The 16,710-nt window shown below is 38.4% G+C and overlaps 1 protein-coding gene across 1 annotated transcript in view; it reads right to left on the reverse strand.

The window, feature by feature from the left end:
• Positions 1 to 384: 384 nt before the first annotated feature.
• Positions 385 to 16,710, reverse strand: part of LOC116995623 (fibulin-1-like) — a 46,843-nt gene continuing 30,517 nt past the window's right edge. Inside the window, exons 4-5 of the mRNA XM_033058479.2 lie at positions 10,321 to 10,387; positions 385 to 560 (exon numbers count right to left, since the gene is read on the reverse strand). Of these exons, the coding sequence (XP_032914370.1) occupies positions 385 to 560; positions 10,321 to 10,387 (243 nt within the window). The remainder of the gene's footprint in view (positions 561 to 10,320; positions 10,388 to 16,710) is intronic.

Here is a 16,710-nt window from a genome sequence, read left to right on the forward strand (position 1 = left end):
AGAAAACTGGTTGAAGGGCTCCATGAATACTGTATGTTCAGTAAAGGAGATGCTTTCCCCCTTCCCTCATCCACCCCCTGGGTCAGGAATAAGAGCGTTCAGTCATGGGTATGAGAAACTGATTTTCATTTTTGTTCTTATTCTTAAGGGATTTGAGCCCGTACTCCCACTTCTGAGGAGAGGTCCTGCCTATTTATAAGGGGCACATTTGTGAGCAGTTTAAGGCTAGTGAGGGAAAAATAAAAATAATTGGGAAACAGAATCTCTCTCAATATATGTGTTTTTATATATCTATCAAAGAGAATAGGAGTATATGTGAGACTACAGCCCAAATGTTAGTATGTTTGACTGGAAAGTCCTTTTCCCCCTTACCCAATCTAAGTGCTAAGGAGGAAGAACCCCTCCTCCTCCTTCACTGTGCCAGCCTCCCCTAGGCTCTTCCTTTGGAAGAGGAGGGCCAGTTGTGCCTGTTTCACTGCGGGGATGTGAGGTGGAAAGGTGCATTGCTGCCTCTGCGTGGCCTGCCACAAAACAATCCCTGCTGTAGCTGGTCTGGGATACTGGGAAAAGAGAAAGAAAGAGGGGTGTTGTAAACAGCAATGTTCTCCTGCTGTGTTTGTGGACAGCCTGGCCTCTCATCTCCTTTGAAATTCTTGTCTCAAGTGTCCCAGATATTGCTCAAAGCAGAACTTCACCTCCAGAGTTTTCACTATTGTTCAGCTTAACTTTTTTTGTCTGTAAGGAAGAAGAGGACGCACAACTGTAAGAAGAAAATAATTTAGAAGAATAATTTATATATTGAGGAAAATTAAGCTGTGGGGTGCAGGGGAGCGTTTCACTGAATCATGTGTTCAATTACATGTGGATATACATACAAGAAGTCGCTCCATCCATATTTTAAGGATAAAGCAGCATTGCATTTAGTCCAAGCCAAGGCTGTGCATATTGTATTCTCAAATATGCTTTAACAGACTTCAGAGGTAAGACTGTTACGGTCCAGACTAGCAATTTAATTTGGTACTTTTATGTCTTCATTGCAGTAATTTCCTATTGCCTCACAATTCTGGGTACATTTTTTATCATTGTGCTCTTTTTGTCCTGCGGAAAGTGTTTATGGTTTCTTATAAGGCTCATAAGGTTTCCCTTAACCCAGCCCACTGCAATCAAGAAGGGAAATGTTCATAGTGTTAGTATCCTGCTGTCTGGGAGCAGAAATGGAGAGAGGCTATAGTCTATCCAATGTCATAAACGAAGTTTCTGACAGAGCAGGGCTTGAATTCAGCTCCTTTGAGTTTATACTTGTCTGCAAGGGGGAACCGAGTGATTTTCTTTTTTCCCTTACAGCTTTTTTACTGGGATTTATAGAAAATCTGATTATTATTCCTTAATAGAAAGTTCTAAAGAGCTTGGTAATTACTGTTTCTACAGAATCTAAAATAATGCAAATTACTTGGAAGAAAGGGAATGCCAAAAGAGCATGAAAATACAGATGTAGATCCAAAACATGCCACTCTGGCTGTATCTGGAGTGCATGAAAAACTGGGAACAGGAAGATGTTGGGGTTTTTTTTACAGCCTGGCATCAGAATTTTATCCAAGGAGAAAAGTAAGAAAGTAGAGACAGAGATAAGTTCTCATTGCCACATTCATCCTTTTTGTTTTCTTCTTGTAGGAAGCAAGTTTTCTTCTTGTTGGATGTAAGTGAAAAGATCATTATGAAGGTGGAAAAATATTTAAAACCACCAGCAAACTGTCTCCTTCTCTGTTCACTCTGTCTGCCTCCACCTTCCTCCTGTTTTCTCTCTAGTGCAGTGCAGACCTTTAGCATAGAATCATTAGAGTAGGAGAAAGAAAAGTTTATTATATCATCATACTGAATCAATACAGGATTTTTTGTTTATTGCCTCATGCTTTTACCAGAGAAATTTGAATTTACTTGTGTCATGGAGGCTTCCCCTCCTCCTCTGATACTGTATTTTGGATGAACTAAGTTATTATTCTTAGTTGTTCTTGCCATTACAGCCATATTTCATTTAGGTTTTGGCTGCTATTGTCCTAACCGAGTAACTCAGTCAAATCCCTACATGGCTTTAAAATTGAAAGCAGAGAGTAATACAAGTAAGTCTGACCCAAAAGAGATGAAAATTATTCCCTGTAGGAAGTGGAATGTGCAACATTTTACTGATAAGCAGTGGTGCAGAAAGGCTGTTTGGACTTGGCTGCGCCGTCCTTACGGCATCAGGCTGCCAAATGTTCATCACACTGTGTGTGGTGAGATGCTGGTGTAGCACACGTGTTACTGGGAGGCTGATTGTGCTGTGGGATGCTCACAACACTCCACAGAGATTATGAATGGCTAAGGTGGGTGCTCAAACCCCTTTCTCTGCTTCCCTTTCCCTGCTTCCCTTTCCTTCATCTTTTTGCAAAGCTGCTTAAAGCCAGGTTTCATGAAGTTCTTAGAGGTGTTAAGATGAAATAGATGTCTTATGGAAACGAGACTGAACACCAGTTCCCATTATTTCCTGTGGAACTTAGGCATCCTCTGGACTGGTTCTTTCCACAAACCCAACTAGACTGTAATTTGCACTTTTAGATAAACATGATATGTAAATTCTTTTTAATATAAATTAGTGAGAAAGTGATAGGGGAAAAATCACATCCCTAATAAGATCATTTACAGAGCTTCAGCAGAGGAGAAAACAGTGATTTCCAAACAAAGCCTCAATTAAGGATAAAAATAATGCTGCAAATAATACTTTATTTGCATGGGAAATATGCAAAATATCATAATGCAATTCTTAATCAACTAGAGAGCTGTCAGACATACAAAAATAAGTTACTTCTGCTGTTAATATTGCTGCATGTTATAAATATTAATTGAATTCTATTCAACATTAGTTTCGTTATTGTTTAGCAACTGTTTTAACTCCCCCCACATTTAAGTTGTCAAATAATTGGCTTTCTTCTGCTCATGCCTGTTCTCCTAGTGAAAAGAAGGAAAATCTAATTTAGACCAATTTAAAGCACCAAAAAATGATGTTTCCAAAGACTCTGTGAGTTTGTCCTTTTTACCTAAGTTTAATGAACTGTGAAGCAAAGTTTTGTTCTGGTGGCCAGCCTTGGTCTGGCTCTAGGCATCCTTCTGTGCCAAGGAGAGGATCTGCCATTCTGTGCACCTCCTGTGTATCATGGGTGCTCTTACCAAAATTCATGAAATGCCTGAGGAAAGCTAACAGACTGCCTGTGGGAGAAACTGTCTGGTTTTCTCATTAGCAAGAGCTAAAGGGTCTGTATAAGGGCCTTTCATGTGGTAAAAAGAACTCATTAATTGCTTAATTCCGTGGTTGCTATTTATGTCATTATTTATGAATATTCTAGAATCTGACACTGGGGCAAATTCTAGTCTTAGTTGAATTAGTAAGTTAATAGTAAATTTAAAAAGTGGCTTGATTCACTATTGTTCTTTTGGATTTCTTCTAATTAAAATAAAACCCTAACCCATTAAAGGGTTATTCCCAATTATCACAAGTGCATGTATTGCATTACATTGCTGTTCTGCAAATTCCTTCACAGATATTAAAGGTTTTGCATTGAAACAGGATGTGAGGTGGATAAATACAAATACATTTTACAGACATGAAAGTGAACGTACCTAGGCATGCCAGAGGGCACGCTAGCGAGTCCATGAAAAACCTAGGAAAGAAACCAGAATACCAACCCTTGCTGTAACCACCAATACATTTTCTTCATCAGTTCCTCAGCAGATAAATTCACATCAACCAGCCTTATGCAGCCATAAATTTGGCACTTATTTCAAACACAGAAAATGTCGTGTTCCAGGTCGTATACATTTTTATATCATGGAGAAATCCAGTCATCACTATAAAGAATGGGTTACTTTGGCACAACAGTTTGATCTGTAGAGGTCTTAGATCTGTAGACTAAGCCATAGTGCTGGAAAAGTCTGGGAAAGAACAACCTCATGCCAGCCAATCAGTGTGAGATGGTGCAAGAGCTGGTCTCCTTCATCCCAGGTAATAGGCAGATTTAGCCAAGCATGTTATTGAGCACATGAATAGTTAGAGAAAAACATGACAAAAAAGCTCTTAGTGCTTCTTCCACCCCTCAAAACTGTGATATGATTTTGTCTTTGTTTTATGAATCTGAGAAAGAAGAATAATCCAGATTCACAGATTTAAAAGTTCTTTTGTCTTATTTTTTTCATCTCGCTTCTCTCACCATTATAATAAAATATATACATAACAGAGGGACAAAGGCTGAGGATCCTCAGGCTCCATTTTCTGGCTTGTCTAAAAGAGCAGGCAATCAGTTTCCACGAATGGTTTCAAGAATATGCCCAGAGTCTCACTGCTCTGAGAGTTCATAATCTCTTCTCATTTTCAGCCCAAAATTATTTCATCCCAAAATTATTCAGCAACTTTTCACTGTATGTTTTATCATTTGCCTAATGAACTCTTCTACCTCCTAGTGTTTATCCTCAGATACAGGCAGAAAGGAGTCATCACTCTCAGAGAATCATTTTGCAATGCAGAAAGAATTAAGATCTTAGTCTTTGTTCATATGATGTGCTCTTCATTTCCTTCATCTTCTTGGTGATCTTTCTTTCCTGTACATCAGTTGAACTTTGCAGGCTTTGATGGCCAAAATATGTGTGCTGTGTTCCTGATGGAGCCTCTCCAATGTTTCTCTCTCCCCTGATACATCCAGTGGCTATGTTCAATGCCAGGGAATATGGGTGTGCCCCCCTGTATGCACTTGGAGGCCTCTTCTTGAGGATTCATGGATTTGGGAGACATGTAGGGATGAGGTTGGAGAGAGGATATCTGACAACTGCGGCAAGCAGCACTTGGATGTATCGGAGCAATACGGGAGGAAATTTAGGAAACCTGCCAACAATGCAGAGAGCCCACAAAGTGTAGATTTCAGCACTATAAAAAGTCCTCTCTTGAGGTTCTTAATTTTCTTTTGGCTTCTGTACTTACACAATTGAGGCATAGATGCAATTTGCTCCTTCTTACTTTGCAGAAGAATATATCAAGTAGATATTAAAGACATAGAAAATCCCAGATAATCAGGAAAATATAAATTAAAAATGAAATACAGTTAGTTGCCTATTCAAGCCTCGTGTGCCAATTATTGTGGAATCAGATTTTTCGCAGATTTGGGGTACTGTGGCTTTGGTTTGCTTGTGTTGGCTTACAGTGATGTGCAGCAACAAATGAAAAACCTGTTGATGTACTGGAAAACTCTTCTTTCAGCTCCCAGTTAAGGACAATAAAATTTTATTTTGCTTTCTCTGTCTTTATTTCTTCACATCACATACTTTTTAGCCATATTTGCAAAAACTTTGAGGCAATATTGCTACAAATACATATTTAAGATTTGATTACTCATTCTCATCCACTATCATGTGCCAGACATGCAGCCTACTCTAACAGATTACTGTTCTTAAAGTTGTTACAGGAAGGTTAAATAAAATGTTGCTTTTATGACACTGAATATCTTTATGATGTTTTAGCTAAATTACAGGCTGTTTGGGGATGCCACAGATGTGCCAGGTATTAAAATCAAACTGGCAAAATGTCACCAGTCCTTTGCCCAAGTTATCGTGTTCCTGATTCTCAAGCATCTACCATTTGTTGTCCAACACCTCAGGAACCCGTCCCTGCCATGCTTCCTTCTGCACATTTAAGGACACAAAGCAAAATCAAAACATGCCAAAACTGCTCCAATAGTAAAATCGAATTCTGAACTGAAGCCACCAAAAATCCTGATTTTCCGAATTTCTGTCTGTTCCAGTGATAACCATCCTCCTTTAGGAGTGCCCTGTGTTATTTTATTTTGATCTCGGAGTCTTGGGAAAAGAATGAACTTATTTTAAATATTCTTATATCTTTATTTTTTTAGTGTTGCAATCTATTTTTCAGCATGTTTGAAATATTTCAAGAGATGAAAGCATCTAATTTTTAAATCATTCACATTCTTCTACCAACCTCTATTTTTTTGTTTTTGGCTTTTAGGACTTTAAGGAAAACCTGTGCTGGGTAGCTTTTAAAAAAGCTGTGTTATGAAGGTACTGACAATGAAAAGTAAGATATATATAGATATGCATTATTTTGAGGGTATGAAAACAAATAAATATTATCAATGGGTGCATAGACTGAAAAGTTCTCTGCACCCACTTTCAAACCTTTACCTTGTTGTATTGCTGTAAATTGGTCCCAGGATGGGCTAAAAACATGTCAAAAATATTTATTTGCCAGAATTGACTTAGGTATTGTGCTGCCTTCAAATATTCGTGATTGACTTAGAGTATGTACCTCCCTTAGCCAAATAATACAGAAATGTTCTTGAATTTAGAAACCGAAACAAGCTTTTTTGCTCACTGAAGTCACACCCAGACCTCTCATGAATGTTGATGCCAGTTGTGCAGCTTCACACGGCAAATCTGTCTCAAGGTAGCAGAAAAGATAGAGGATGCCTCCCTTTTTATAGAACACCTGCCAAATTTAGAGCTTGGAAGTACAACAAGGATAATCACGCTTCATGTTTCAGAGCAGAAGAAAATTGGTTTATGGCCTGGAGATGATGGTTTTTTTTTTTTTTGGTTGTCACACTTTTGGGCTATGATGTTACAAATTCGTCTCTCTGAAGTTCTAAGGACTTGAACACTGGACACCATGCAAACTGCAATGGGGCGTTGACAGACCAAGGGGAAAAACACATCTTCGGAATGTTTGATGGTTGTTTTTTCCTTTGGTCTGCATGGAGAAGTAACACAAAAAATGTTTGACTAGCTCTCCTGAGTCATCCCACATCTGTGTAATTTATGGGAGGTGAAGAACTTCTGAGGGTTGAACTCCCTATCCATCCCTATCCATCTATAAAACTAAAAAAAACCTTTGTAGGGAATATTTCATTTTGCTTCTATAAAGAGGCTGGACTCCTCTCTCTCTCGTAAAACAGGAAAAAGTCTTTCAGCTGAGTACAGTCAAAGGTTAAGTGAGTGCTGAGAGCTGTGTAATTTTTAGAAGTTTACCTGAATGAATTCTGAGAGCTGTATAATTTTTAGAAACTTTACCTGAATGAATTCTACCTGCCGTGTGATGACTATTTCTGCTGGACAATGGGTGATCTATTTCCCCATTATGTAATCAAATCAGTGCTCGAGTTGCTCGTAGCTGCAAGGAAATCAGACACTTGTTTACACGGAGAATATTTACTTTTAAATAAAATTAAGGGGGGGGGGTGGGAATCCACCAACAAAGTGTTAACATCCAGCTGGAAACAGTAGATTTAACAAACTTGTGAATTTTAAGATGCACAGGAGATTCTATCTGAGCATTAGGAATGTGGTTTGCCTGAGGACAGGAACAGTTTGTCCAGAGGAGTAATAGAATCTTTATCCTTAAGCATCTTCCATCTAGATATGGTTGTGGGGAGCTGGATTTTGGTTGTTGGGATGTTGGAGCAGATGACCTCTTGAAGTTCATTCCAGCCCCCCTTCTGCGATTCTGTATGTGTCCCAGCACTGCTTTGAAATTATTTTTGAAATTGTACTACCTTGCAACTAGCAGATCACTGTATATGGAGTAGGCTTTACTGGTTTGATCTCCTCTTTACTATTTGCCATTTTAAATATATTTTGCTTTTACTTTGCTGCAGAAATCTCTGTTTAAAACAACTAAAATGTAGGAACATCATTGGGAGGTTCCAGTTCATGGGAGAGAGCTTCTGTCTTCTCTGGTTTTATTTGTAGTGCTCCCCCTTTGAATTTCATGTCCTCAGACCCTGCAACTTTATATTCAATCTCACAGCTTTCCCAAACTAATTTTTAAAAAGAAAAACGCAAAGGGGAAAACACATGACATCTTCAGTTAACTTTGAAGACTAATGTATTGCTTTTTTGGAAAGGGCAAATAGCTCTTGCTCTAATGCAACAAAGATGCATATTCATACCTACTGTTAGAACGACAAACAAGAAGATGAGGAGGGGTAAGGCTGCTGAAGCAAACATCCTTTATTACTTGCAAGCAAATTTTCTCAATTTCCAGCAGCTCACTCTTCATTGTTAGCTAGCAAAGACTTAGGAAACCACAACTATAATAGATAATATTCTGCTTAAGATTCTTTCATCCGAGACTATCAAAACCCTTCAGAAAGGTAGGCTTTGTTACTAGCAGAGCCCAGAGGAGGAAAGTGGGGCGCACAGTTTAGGTGGCTTAATCTCAAGTGTAATGTAAACTCAAGCACAAATCGAAGAAACTTTGGGGTTTTTGGCTGCCAGTCCCCTCAACTTATGTTGGTGGTGTAACTGTATTCACACTATGCAGGTTTTTATGCTTGCTGGATGTCTGTCATAGCTCATAATGAATAGGAAATTATCTGTGGAATTACTAACAGTAGGTACAATAATAAATGATAGTTAATTATGTGTAATAGATCTGATCATTTATTGCTACAGGATGCCAGTGATAAAATTAATTTTTAAAAAGCTGATCAACTTAATAATCTTACAAAACAAAATATATTAGCTACCTATTACCTTCCTTTCATGACTTATTAATTTCCTTTTGTTATCCAAATGCAGGACACAACATAACACACAAACCACTCTTTTCTGATCAGGAAAGGTCCTTCTGTTTCAAGTAGGTACGGGATAGAAGGAAACACTGAAATAAGGAAAAAGGGAGGTAGGGAGAAAAGCAAGGAAAAAAAAGCAAAAATCCCCAGTAAGTAAATAAAAATAAGCAGATAACAATGTGATATTCAGTATTTCATTGCCTTCCAAAGACCCTTTCATGCTACAAGTCCAGCAGTTAGATTTGCATTTTTATTTTAACCCTTTAAACTTTTTTGATCAAAATTATGCTTAGTTGAGGACAACCTTACACAGTCAGGCCAATAGAAACACATATTTTTAAAGTGAGAAATCATGTCTTAAAATTCTGCAGTTTCTTCAGGTCTCTAAGCAGTAGACATATTTTATTAAATTCAATGACATTAATCTAAGAGAGTTTTTTCTCCTCTTTTTTTTTTTTTTTAACTAATATCTGACAACTTTTGTGGTAAAGTTTTTCAAACAGGACTTCAAATTAGCTGTAATTTATAGTTAACATGAATAACAAAGTATTTACACAAATTTACACTGCCATTTCATGTCGAACATCTCTGCTTGTCCATAAACACTTGGAAATTAATTTAAGGAAGACTTATGAATGAGACACCTAATAGTACAGACTGGCCTAATTTGTTTTAGTTACCTGATTAAGCATCTTTTTACTTTGGAGTTTTCAAGTGAAAAATGTCTTGGTAACAAAAACTGTTTTCCTATTTATGGTGGAAATCCTATTAAAATTAATCAACCTTCTAATTTGAAATGGCTGATAAAAATTTAAATAATGAAAATACTATTGTACATTTAAACCATTGTTCACTTAACTTGTTAATGAGATCAAAAGTAACTGCTTTTTGTGACACTTGATCATTTGAAAGCATGTCAAGAACTTCAATCAAAGACCTTTCAAATTCAGTATATTTCTATGAAAATAGTTATATCTGAGCCAAATTTAATACCTTTTCTCTCAAACTGTTGCAATTGTCCAGAAAATAAAGTCCTGAATGGAACAAGAACTAGTTCTTCACCCCAAAACTTCTCAGTGCAGCGCGTGTCTGACCTGAAGATTATACACAGCTGAACACAAACATGCCTGGAATACAATTCCTAATCAGATCTGGTTTAATAAAGAGGCTCAAGTCCTCTTTCTCTTACACAGCACATTTACTATGACTATCACAATACTCCTGTGTAGTGGTCATCATTATGGGGGTGTTATATGTCTTCACTATGCATAAGGAGCAAATAGAGGTAGGTAATAAAATCTTCCTTATCAAGTGTTAATAACTTTATATTTAATTGTCAAATACTTGATTTCTCTTATCAGTCTTCTATTTTGTCATATCTCTTTAAGTTTCACCCCATTTCCTATTTCAAATGCATTCAGCACTGTGGAGACATTTCTGCTCCGCTTGAAAAAGTTCTCTATTTATTGATTAAGCAGCAGTTAATATGTGTCACTTGAAACATGCATTCAAACTGTGATCCAGATGAATATTAGTGTTGCACTGTTGTGAGTGCATTTTAATGAAGGACAAAACCAGAGATTGTTCCTTTGTTTGGGTGTCTTGGTTTGCAGGTTATTTGCTTATCTAAGAACAGTGTAATTATAGTTTGGTTCCTATGTAACACGTAATATTCTGGGGCAAAAGCAGGTTTCCTGGCAGCCAGGGTCCCCCACACCTGAGTAATGCTTCTCAAGAGGTATTGTTTGCTCAGATGATCCATCAGCCTGGTCTCCAAATTCCCTCTATAACAAGAGGCAGAAGAGCCCCAAAAAGTAGGAAACAGGAACCCATGGGAAAACTGAGGGGCTGTGAAACCCGGGGGATATCAGCCCATAGCAGGGAGGAGGAAGGGCCTACAGAGGACACAGTGACTTGGAGGGCAGCTCCCTTGGTGGGCAGACTGAGCATCTACTCACCACCTGTATGAAAACCTGTCTCTTGTCCCTGTCCCTTTGGTGACAGTGTGGTGACAAGCCATCTTCCTGAGATCCACCATCAGTACGACCAGGATTTCAGAGAAAAGCAGTCTCTGGGGAGAGTCCACAGGCCAAAAAGCACATCACTGAGCTACTGGGGTAAAAAGAGGGACACATGAAAACCAATATCATGGACCAAAGTCTGGGATTTTCAATCTGTAGATAAATCTGTACTGTTTTCTGCCGTAGATTTGCAGTCACAAATTATTTATTCATTGTCTGCAGGGTATCCTGGGATTCTTCAAAGTAATGCAAAATGCCATTTCTGGGAAGAATCACAGTGGTGCATGACTGGAAAAAAAACACATCTGAAGAAACAGTTCACATCCTAAAAATAAGCCTCACAAATTAAAAAATGTGCCATAATTTTGATAAGAATTCACTAAAACCTTGTATTTGCCTCCGTTTCCCTCTGAAACACCTAACAGAAGACTGACAGCTTGCTCCAAAAATGCAGGCACATACCAAAGCCATTTTGTTGAGTAGATTTGTTTATTTTAGGTTCAGTTGATTTGTTGCAGAAATACTCTAGACCCTTAATCCCAGTAGGAAATTGAAACTGTGAGAAAGGCAAAGTCTGGTCGACCCCCTGCAAGAACAAGCAGCAAATCCTGCCTGAGAAATATCAGGAGCCAAAAACAGAGGGAATTACCAGAGAGTTTTGTCTTGGAGATGACAACTGTTCAAAAAATGCAATGACTGAAGGAGTAATTCTTTTACACTCTCCCACTTTGTCTGTGTTAAGCGTACAACAAATGGTGAATTGAAATCTATACTGGTGACGGTGTCAATGAGGTATCAGGATTATACATGATACTTCCTCAATTTGTTATGCCTCATTAGCATTGTGGCTTATTGCAGGGAACAACACAGTTCTCAGGCAATTCCCTTCATGGCCTGTCCTGATGGATAATGGAAATACAGCAAGGCAAGGTACGGGTGACACGCTGCTCTCACAACATTTATCAGGGGGGATAGTTTAGCTACGCTAGAGAGCTTCCCATTCTCTATCAGAGTGCCATATTGATTGGAATAATAGTCATCTCACTTGGTACTTTTCCTAGGAGCACCCCATGTGGAAGGGGCCCTGATGGTTTATACTCTGAAAATATATTTATGGTGCTATGAGAAAAGGAGCAAGCATGGTTCTTTCCATCAAACTCCCCTCTGTTTAAGCTGTTCCACTAACCTAGTTTCACTAGAGGCAAAATTCTGCTGGCATGTGAATTAAATGGATGTAATCTGTCTTATCTGAGCTCAAACTTTAAAAATGGCTAGATAATTGTTTTAAAAGATGGGGGGTTTTCGGATCATGTGTAATACAGATTTCATTTCTATGGCTTGTCTTTGCCACACCTTGGCACATGAGCTATAAAAACACCCTCAGAACACGGTCAGGCCATTCTAAGTAACGTATTTTCTTTCCTAACTTATCCTGTGCTCTACACTATATTAACAATAAGTTAGAAAGCAAAGGATTGAGATTTAGGAGAGAGAGATTTTTGTCTTCATTCTCAAGAGTTTTGGGAGAACCAGACCTTGAAGCTGGTAAGTGTTAAAATGAGTCAGAGGAGAAAAGAGACCTAGAAGAACAGATGCATGATTAAGGCTAGTGGTAGGCATCTTGTAAGAGAAAGAAAGTGGTAAACATTTTTTCATCTTACCTGTTGAGAAGGCAAAGAGCAAGACTGGTATGAAACCCACTCTGGAGCAATAAAAACTAACAAAAAAAAAAACAACCAACCAAACAAACAAACAAACAAACAAAAAAGGAATCCCCTTTCACTGGCATGGAACCCACAAGCAAAAGAGTGGGGGAAAAAGATGAATATATACGATCAGTGATACACAAAAAAATCTGTGCTCAGATGAATCCACAGGATGGTTGAAGGATATATAAAAACATCTTTCATCTGATTTTCAATGCTCATAACTTTGCTTCCGCTTTTTGTCACAACCAACACAATTTTGGTCCTATTTGCAGCTGGTCTATGCTTTTAAAATAAAAACTGCAAAGTTTCAAAAAAAGGTAATTAAAAGCCCTCTAACTACAATCAGAAATGCAGAAAAATCTTTATGGTGCTAGAATCATCATTCAAAGCCAGTTCTCAAAGTAGTAAGAATAGCATTAAATGTATATCTATATAGCTTTTAACCTTTATACAGCAGCAGGAGCACTGCAAGCTAAATTGCATTTCATAGCAGGAAACAAAACCATCCCACAAAGATATGATAGATCATCAGAGGAACAACGGAAGTGCCCCTCACACATGCATATGTTTTTCTAAAATCACAGAGAATGAAGATCAGAGACACACAACCCAATCTCCATCTCAAAGGTTGATTAACTATACCCAAGCCTGATTATCTCAAGAGCAGTATAACTGAAATTTGAAATATGGATTTTTTCCAACAGTTCTTCATCTCTTTCTTTTTTTATTATTATTTTTGGACAATTGACTGACCTAGTTTTCAAATCATAAGAATTTTTAAGATAATCTTGCTATAGACGTATAGTAGGGATGCAGATTTACTTCCAGTGATATTTTGATTACAGGGAGGAAGGAAAGTCTGTCATTCCTGCAAAGCATATAGTATGTCATGATTGTTCATTTAGGTTCAATTTTGTTGAGTTCAGTGAAGGTATAGCAGATACAAGTTTGGAAAAATCTGGTTTTGTTAAGTGAAATCAAATAAATATCTATAAAAAACCTTATTTTGACAGAAGAACCAATTTTTACAAGAGACATATACACCAAAAAAAAATCCATATTAAAATTTTAGTTCTAATTTTAAAAGTCTATTTTTTCTTATCTAAAACCAAAATAAAGCATTTCTTTTTTTTCTTATTATAATTTTACTTTGTTTTAGCAAGATTAAAAGTATTGGGAGGAAAATGGGTTTGAAAACCAAGCCAGATTGTTTTGAATCAACTGACTTGGCATAAAACTGCATTTCTTACCAATGCATTTCCTTTGCCAATCATAATTTCAGTCCCCCATTTCTTTTGGGCCAGCCTTCCTCAAAGACCACATACAGTAATAAATGGATTTTACTGGCACATGGCTTGTCTACAAGATAATTAATTCTCAGTGAGCGAGGAACTGAATTTACAGTGTACTAGCTATGACTCTCCATATGGACATCCTAATTGCATTGTGGCTTGCTCTATCTAAAGCACATTAAGGATATAACTACACAGACTTGTTACCAGGAAGAAAGTGAGGATGTGGGTTTACTGCTCTCCTATGACATTGGCTGCTACTCTTGAATTGCCTTGAGCTCTCTGTTCTTGCAGTGATGTGAAGATCAGAGTGTTCAAGCTGAACTCACTGCATGCTGTCTAACAGGACACAAACCCACACCTTGACTCACTCTTTCTCTACTGGCCTTCCAAGGAGTGCTGCTCTGTGTGAGGCAGCACACTCCAAATCTTCAAATCGCTTGCTCTCTGTGCACTTTGAATTTCTGCCTGCACAGCAGCATGTGGAAGAGAGACATCCCTTGTCACATCCCTTGTCAATGTGCAATTTTGTGTTTGCATTTTATCAGCGTGTACCACACAAAGGCCGTGCTCACCACTAACGCCTTCCATCCCTGCTGTGTTTTTGTCCTGGGTAGAACGCATTAATGCCAAAACTGTTCTAAGCAAACCTCAGAAGAGAGTTGGTTGGGCATTTCAGCCTGGATACCTCGCAGTGACTGATCTGCTCTAGGCTCTGTGGGTGCCTCTGTTTCCAGTTGTGTTGGTGTGGGGAGGTGGTAGTTGCCAGAAGGTTTCGTGGGACACACATCCCCTTTGAGGTCAGGGTTTTCTCTGTGCAGGCACAGCTGTAGAAGCTCAGGTTCCAGTGTCAGGCAATAATGGGCTCTCCCCTTTCTCTAACAACTTTGCCGGTCTGTACTGCTGAACACCTTACTCTGAGGAGGGGCTACAAGGCATCCCACAGGTGAATCCAGCTTACCTGTACAGGTCAGACCATTTACGTTGCTGAATTGTTTTACGTTTTTTCATATATACTGTGTATTGGAAGGGTTCCTTCAAGGCTTACACAAGTGCTGGTTCCAGCCAGTACTAAACTATCCTGAAAGAGACTTCCTTCCCACTGAAGCCTGGAGCTACTATAGCTAGAGTTAAGAGGTGTTAAAAAGGGGCAGCCTCTCTCCTCCTGTCAGGCGAATATTGTGAGCGAAGTAACAGCAAACTCAGTTTTATAAACGTCTGTGTACCATCTCCTGCATTCCTCACAAAAACCTGGAGTTTTCCCTTCTCTCCAGAAACTACCCCTCTTATCCAGATGCCTCCAGGCTTCCTAGAAGCCTTTTTGCTCTGCTCTTCAGGGATCTTTTTACTCTCCCAAACCATGCAAATATTCTCCCTTTTTGTCCCTGGGCATGCATAATGTCCACAGTTACCTACAGGTCTCATACCTCTGTTTTTCCCTGTCACTCAAAAGGACACTGGGTGTTGGATCAAGTTTGATGCTCACTTGGCCTGTATTTGTACTACCCTTTGTCTCCCCAGCTCTGCCATACCATTCACAGCTTGGAAAAGAGAAGTTTTCACTGCATCTGACAGTGATGGTTTCTTTGTTGCTGATTTTCTCTATCTTTAAAACTTCTAACAGATCAGGCTGAGAGTAGGTAATATGTTCAAAACTTATTGGGGAAAGCCACAGGGGGTGGTGATGGACAAACAACAGAACAGATTCATATATGGGACAATGAGATAAGCCCATTTTCTTAGAAAATAAGACTGAAAGTTCCCAAGATTTTGCTCATAATATGTGAGTTTCTTTGTACATGCTAGGGACTTTCTGAAGTTTGGGATTATGTTCATGGTATTTATTTTTATATTTTCAACTAGAATTGATGGATACCTTCAGTGCAAAGAAAATTAACAAATTCCACAACAAAGCATGTTTACAGTGATTGACCATCCTACACATGCAGTTAGACCCAAACAATTATGAATTTGTAAGGTGCTTCCAATAGAAAATTAAATCTCAAGTTTATATGTCCATAAATGTCTGTATGTGCATATCCACCTATGTAAGATCTACTGTGAGTTTATGATAGTGTAAACTAGCATTTCCATACTTTCAGACAGTAGCCTGTAATTGCTAAAAAACCAACCAACTAAAAAAAAACTCCCCAAAACCCCCCAAAAAACAAATAAAACCACCCAACCCCAAAAACCAAAAGAAACACAACCGATAAACAACACTACCACTACAACCTAAAAAAAAAAAAAAAAGGCAGTCAAATTCCTTAGCATAATTTTTTTTTCTCAGATGTAGAGCAGCAAAAGCACAGCACTGGGGAAACTGGATCAGATGGAGTGATTTGATACACAAAAAAATGCTATCAAATGTGAGTTTTTTTACTATAAATAGATCTTTTTTGTTGAAATAGATTACAATGTTATGTTGGGTTTTTTAATAATCTACATAGTGAATATTGCAGTTAGAAATTAGGGTTTGAAGCAGAGATTACCAGATAAATCAAAATACCTTTTTTCCCCCCATTACAAAATTTGGGTATTCAGCTTTTCAGCCTGAGGAGAAAAAAAAAGAGTCTCCAGGAATTAATTTCTAATGCACTTGAAGAAATTTCAGTTCATGATTCATTCATAGAGAAAGAAACAGTGAAAACCTTTTTCCACATCAACTTGCAACTCCATTCATATTTATCAACCGGTTCTTAATCCATTTAATCCAGCCAGAGTGCCTGTGAAAAGGAGAGAGGTATGGTGTGAAATGTGACAGCCACCAGAGCAGCAGGAGGAATCTGTTATTCCATAGCCATCCCTCTATGTCGCAGTAGTTTGCAGCAATTCCCAGGCAGTCTGTCTGTCTGTCTGTCTGCCTGCCTGCCTGTCTGTCTGCAGCTGTACCTCAGCACTAGTTCCTCCATGGTACTGCCAAGCGATTTCTGCCTCAGTTTCCAAGTGGTGTCAGGCATGGGGCAGGTGGAAGGGGTGCTTGGAAGTGGGAAACCTTTGCTTTCAATATATATATATATATATATTTATTTATTTTAACTCAGTGTTGCTGTTTCCCTTAGCTTTGGACTTTGAAGGTCTAGTG

This window comes from Catharus ustulatus, chromosome 4 (assembly GCF_009819885.2).
Source record: "Catharus ustulatus isolate bCatUst1 chromosome 4, bCatUst1.pri.v2, whole genome shotgun sequence".
NCBI classification, from domain to species: Eukaryota; Metazoa; Chordata; class Aves; order Passeriformes; family Turdidae; genus Catharus; species Catharus ustulatus.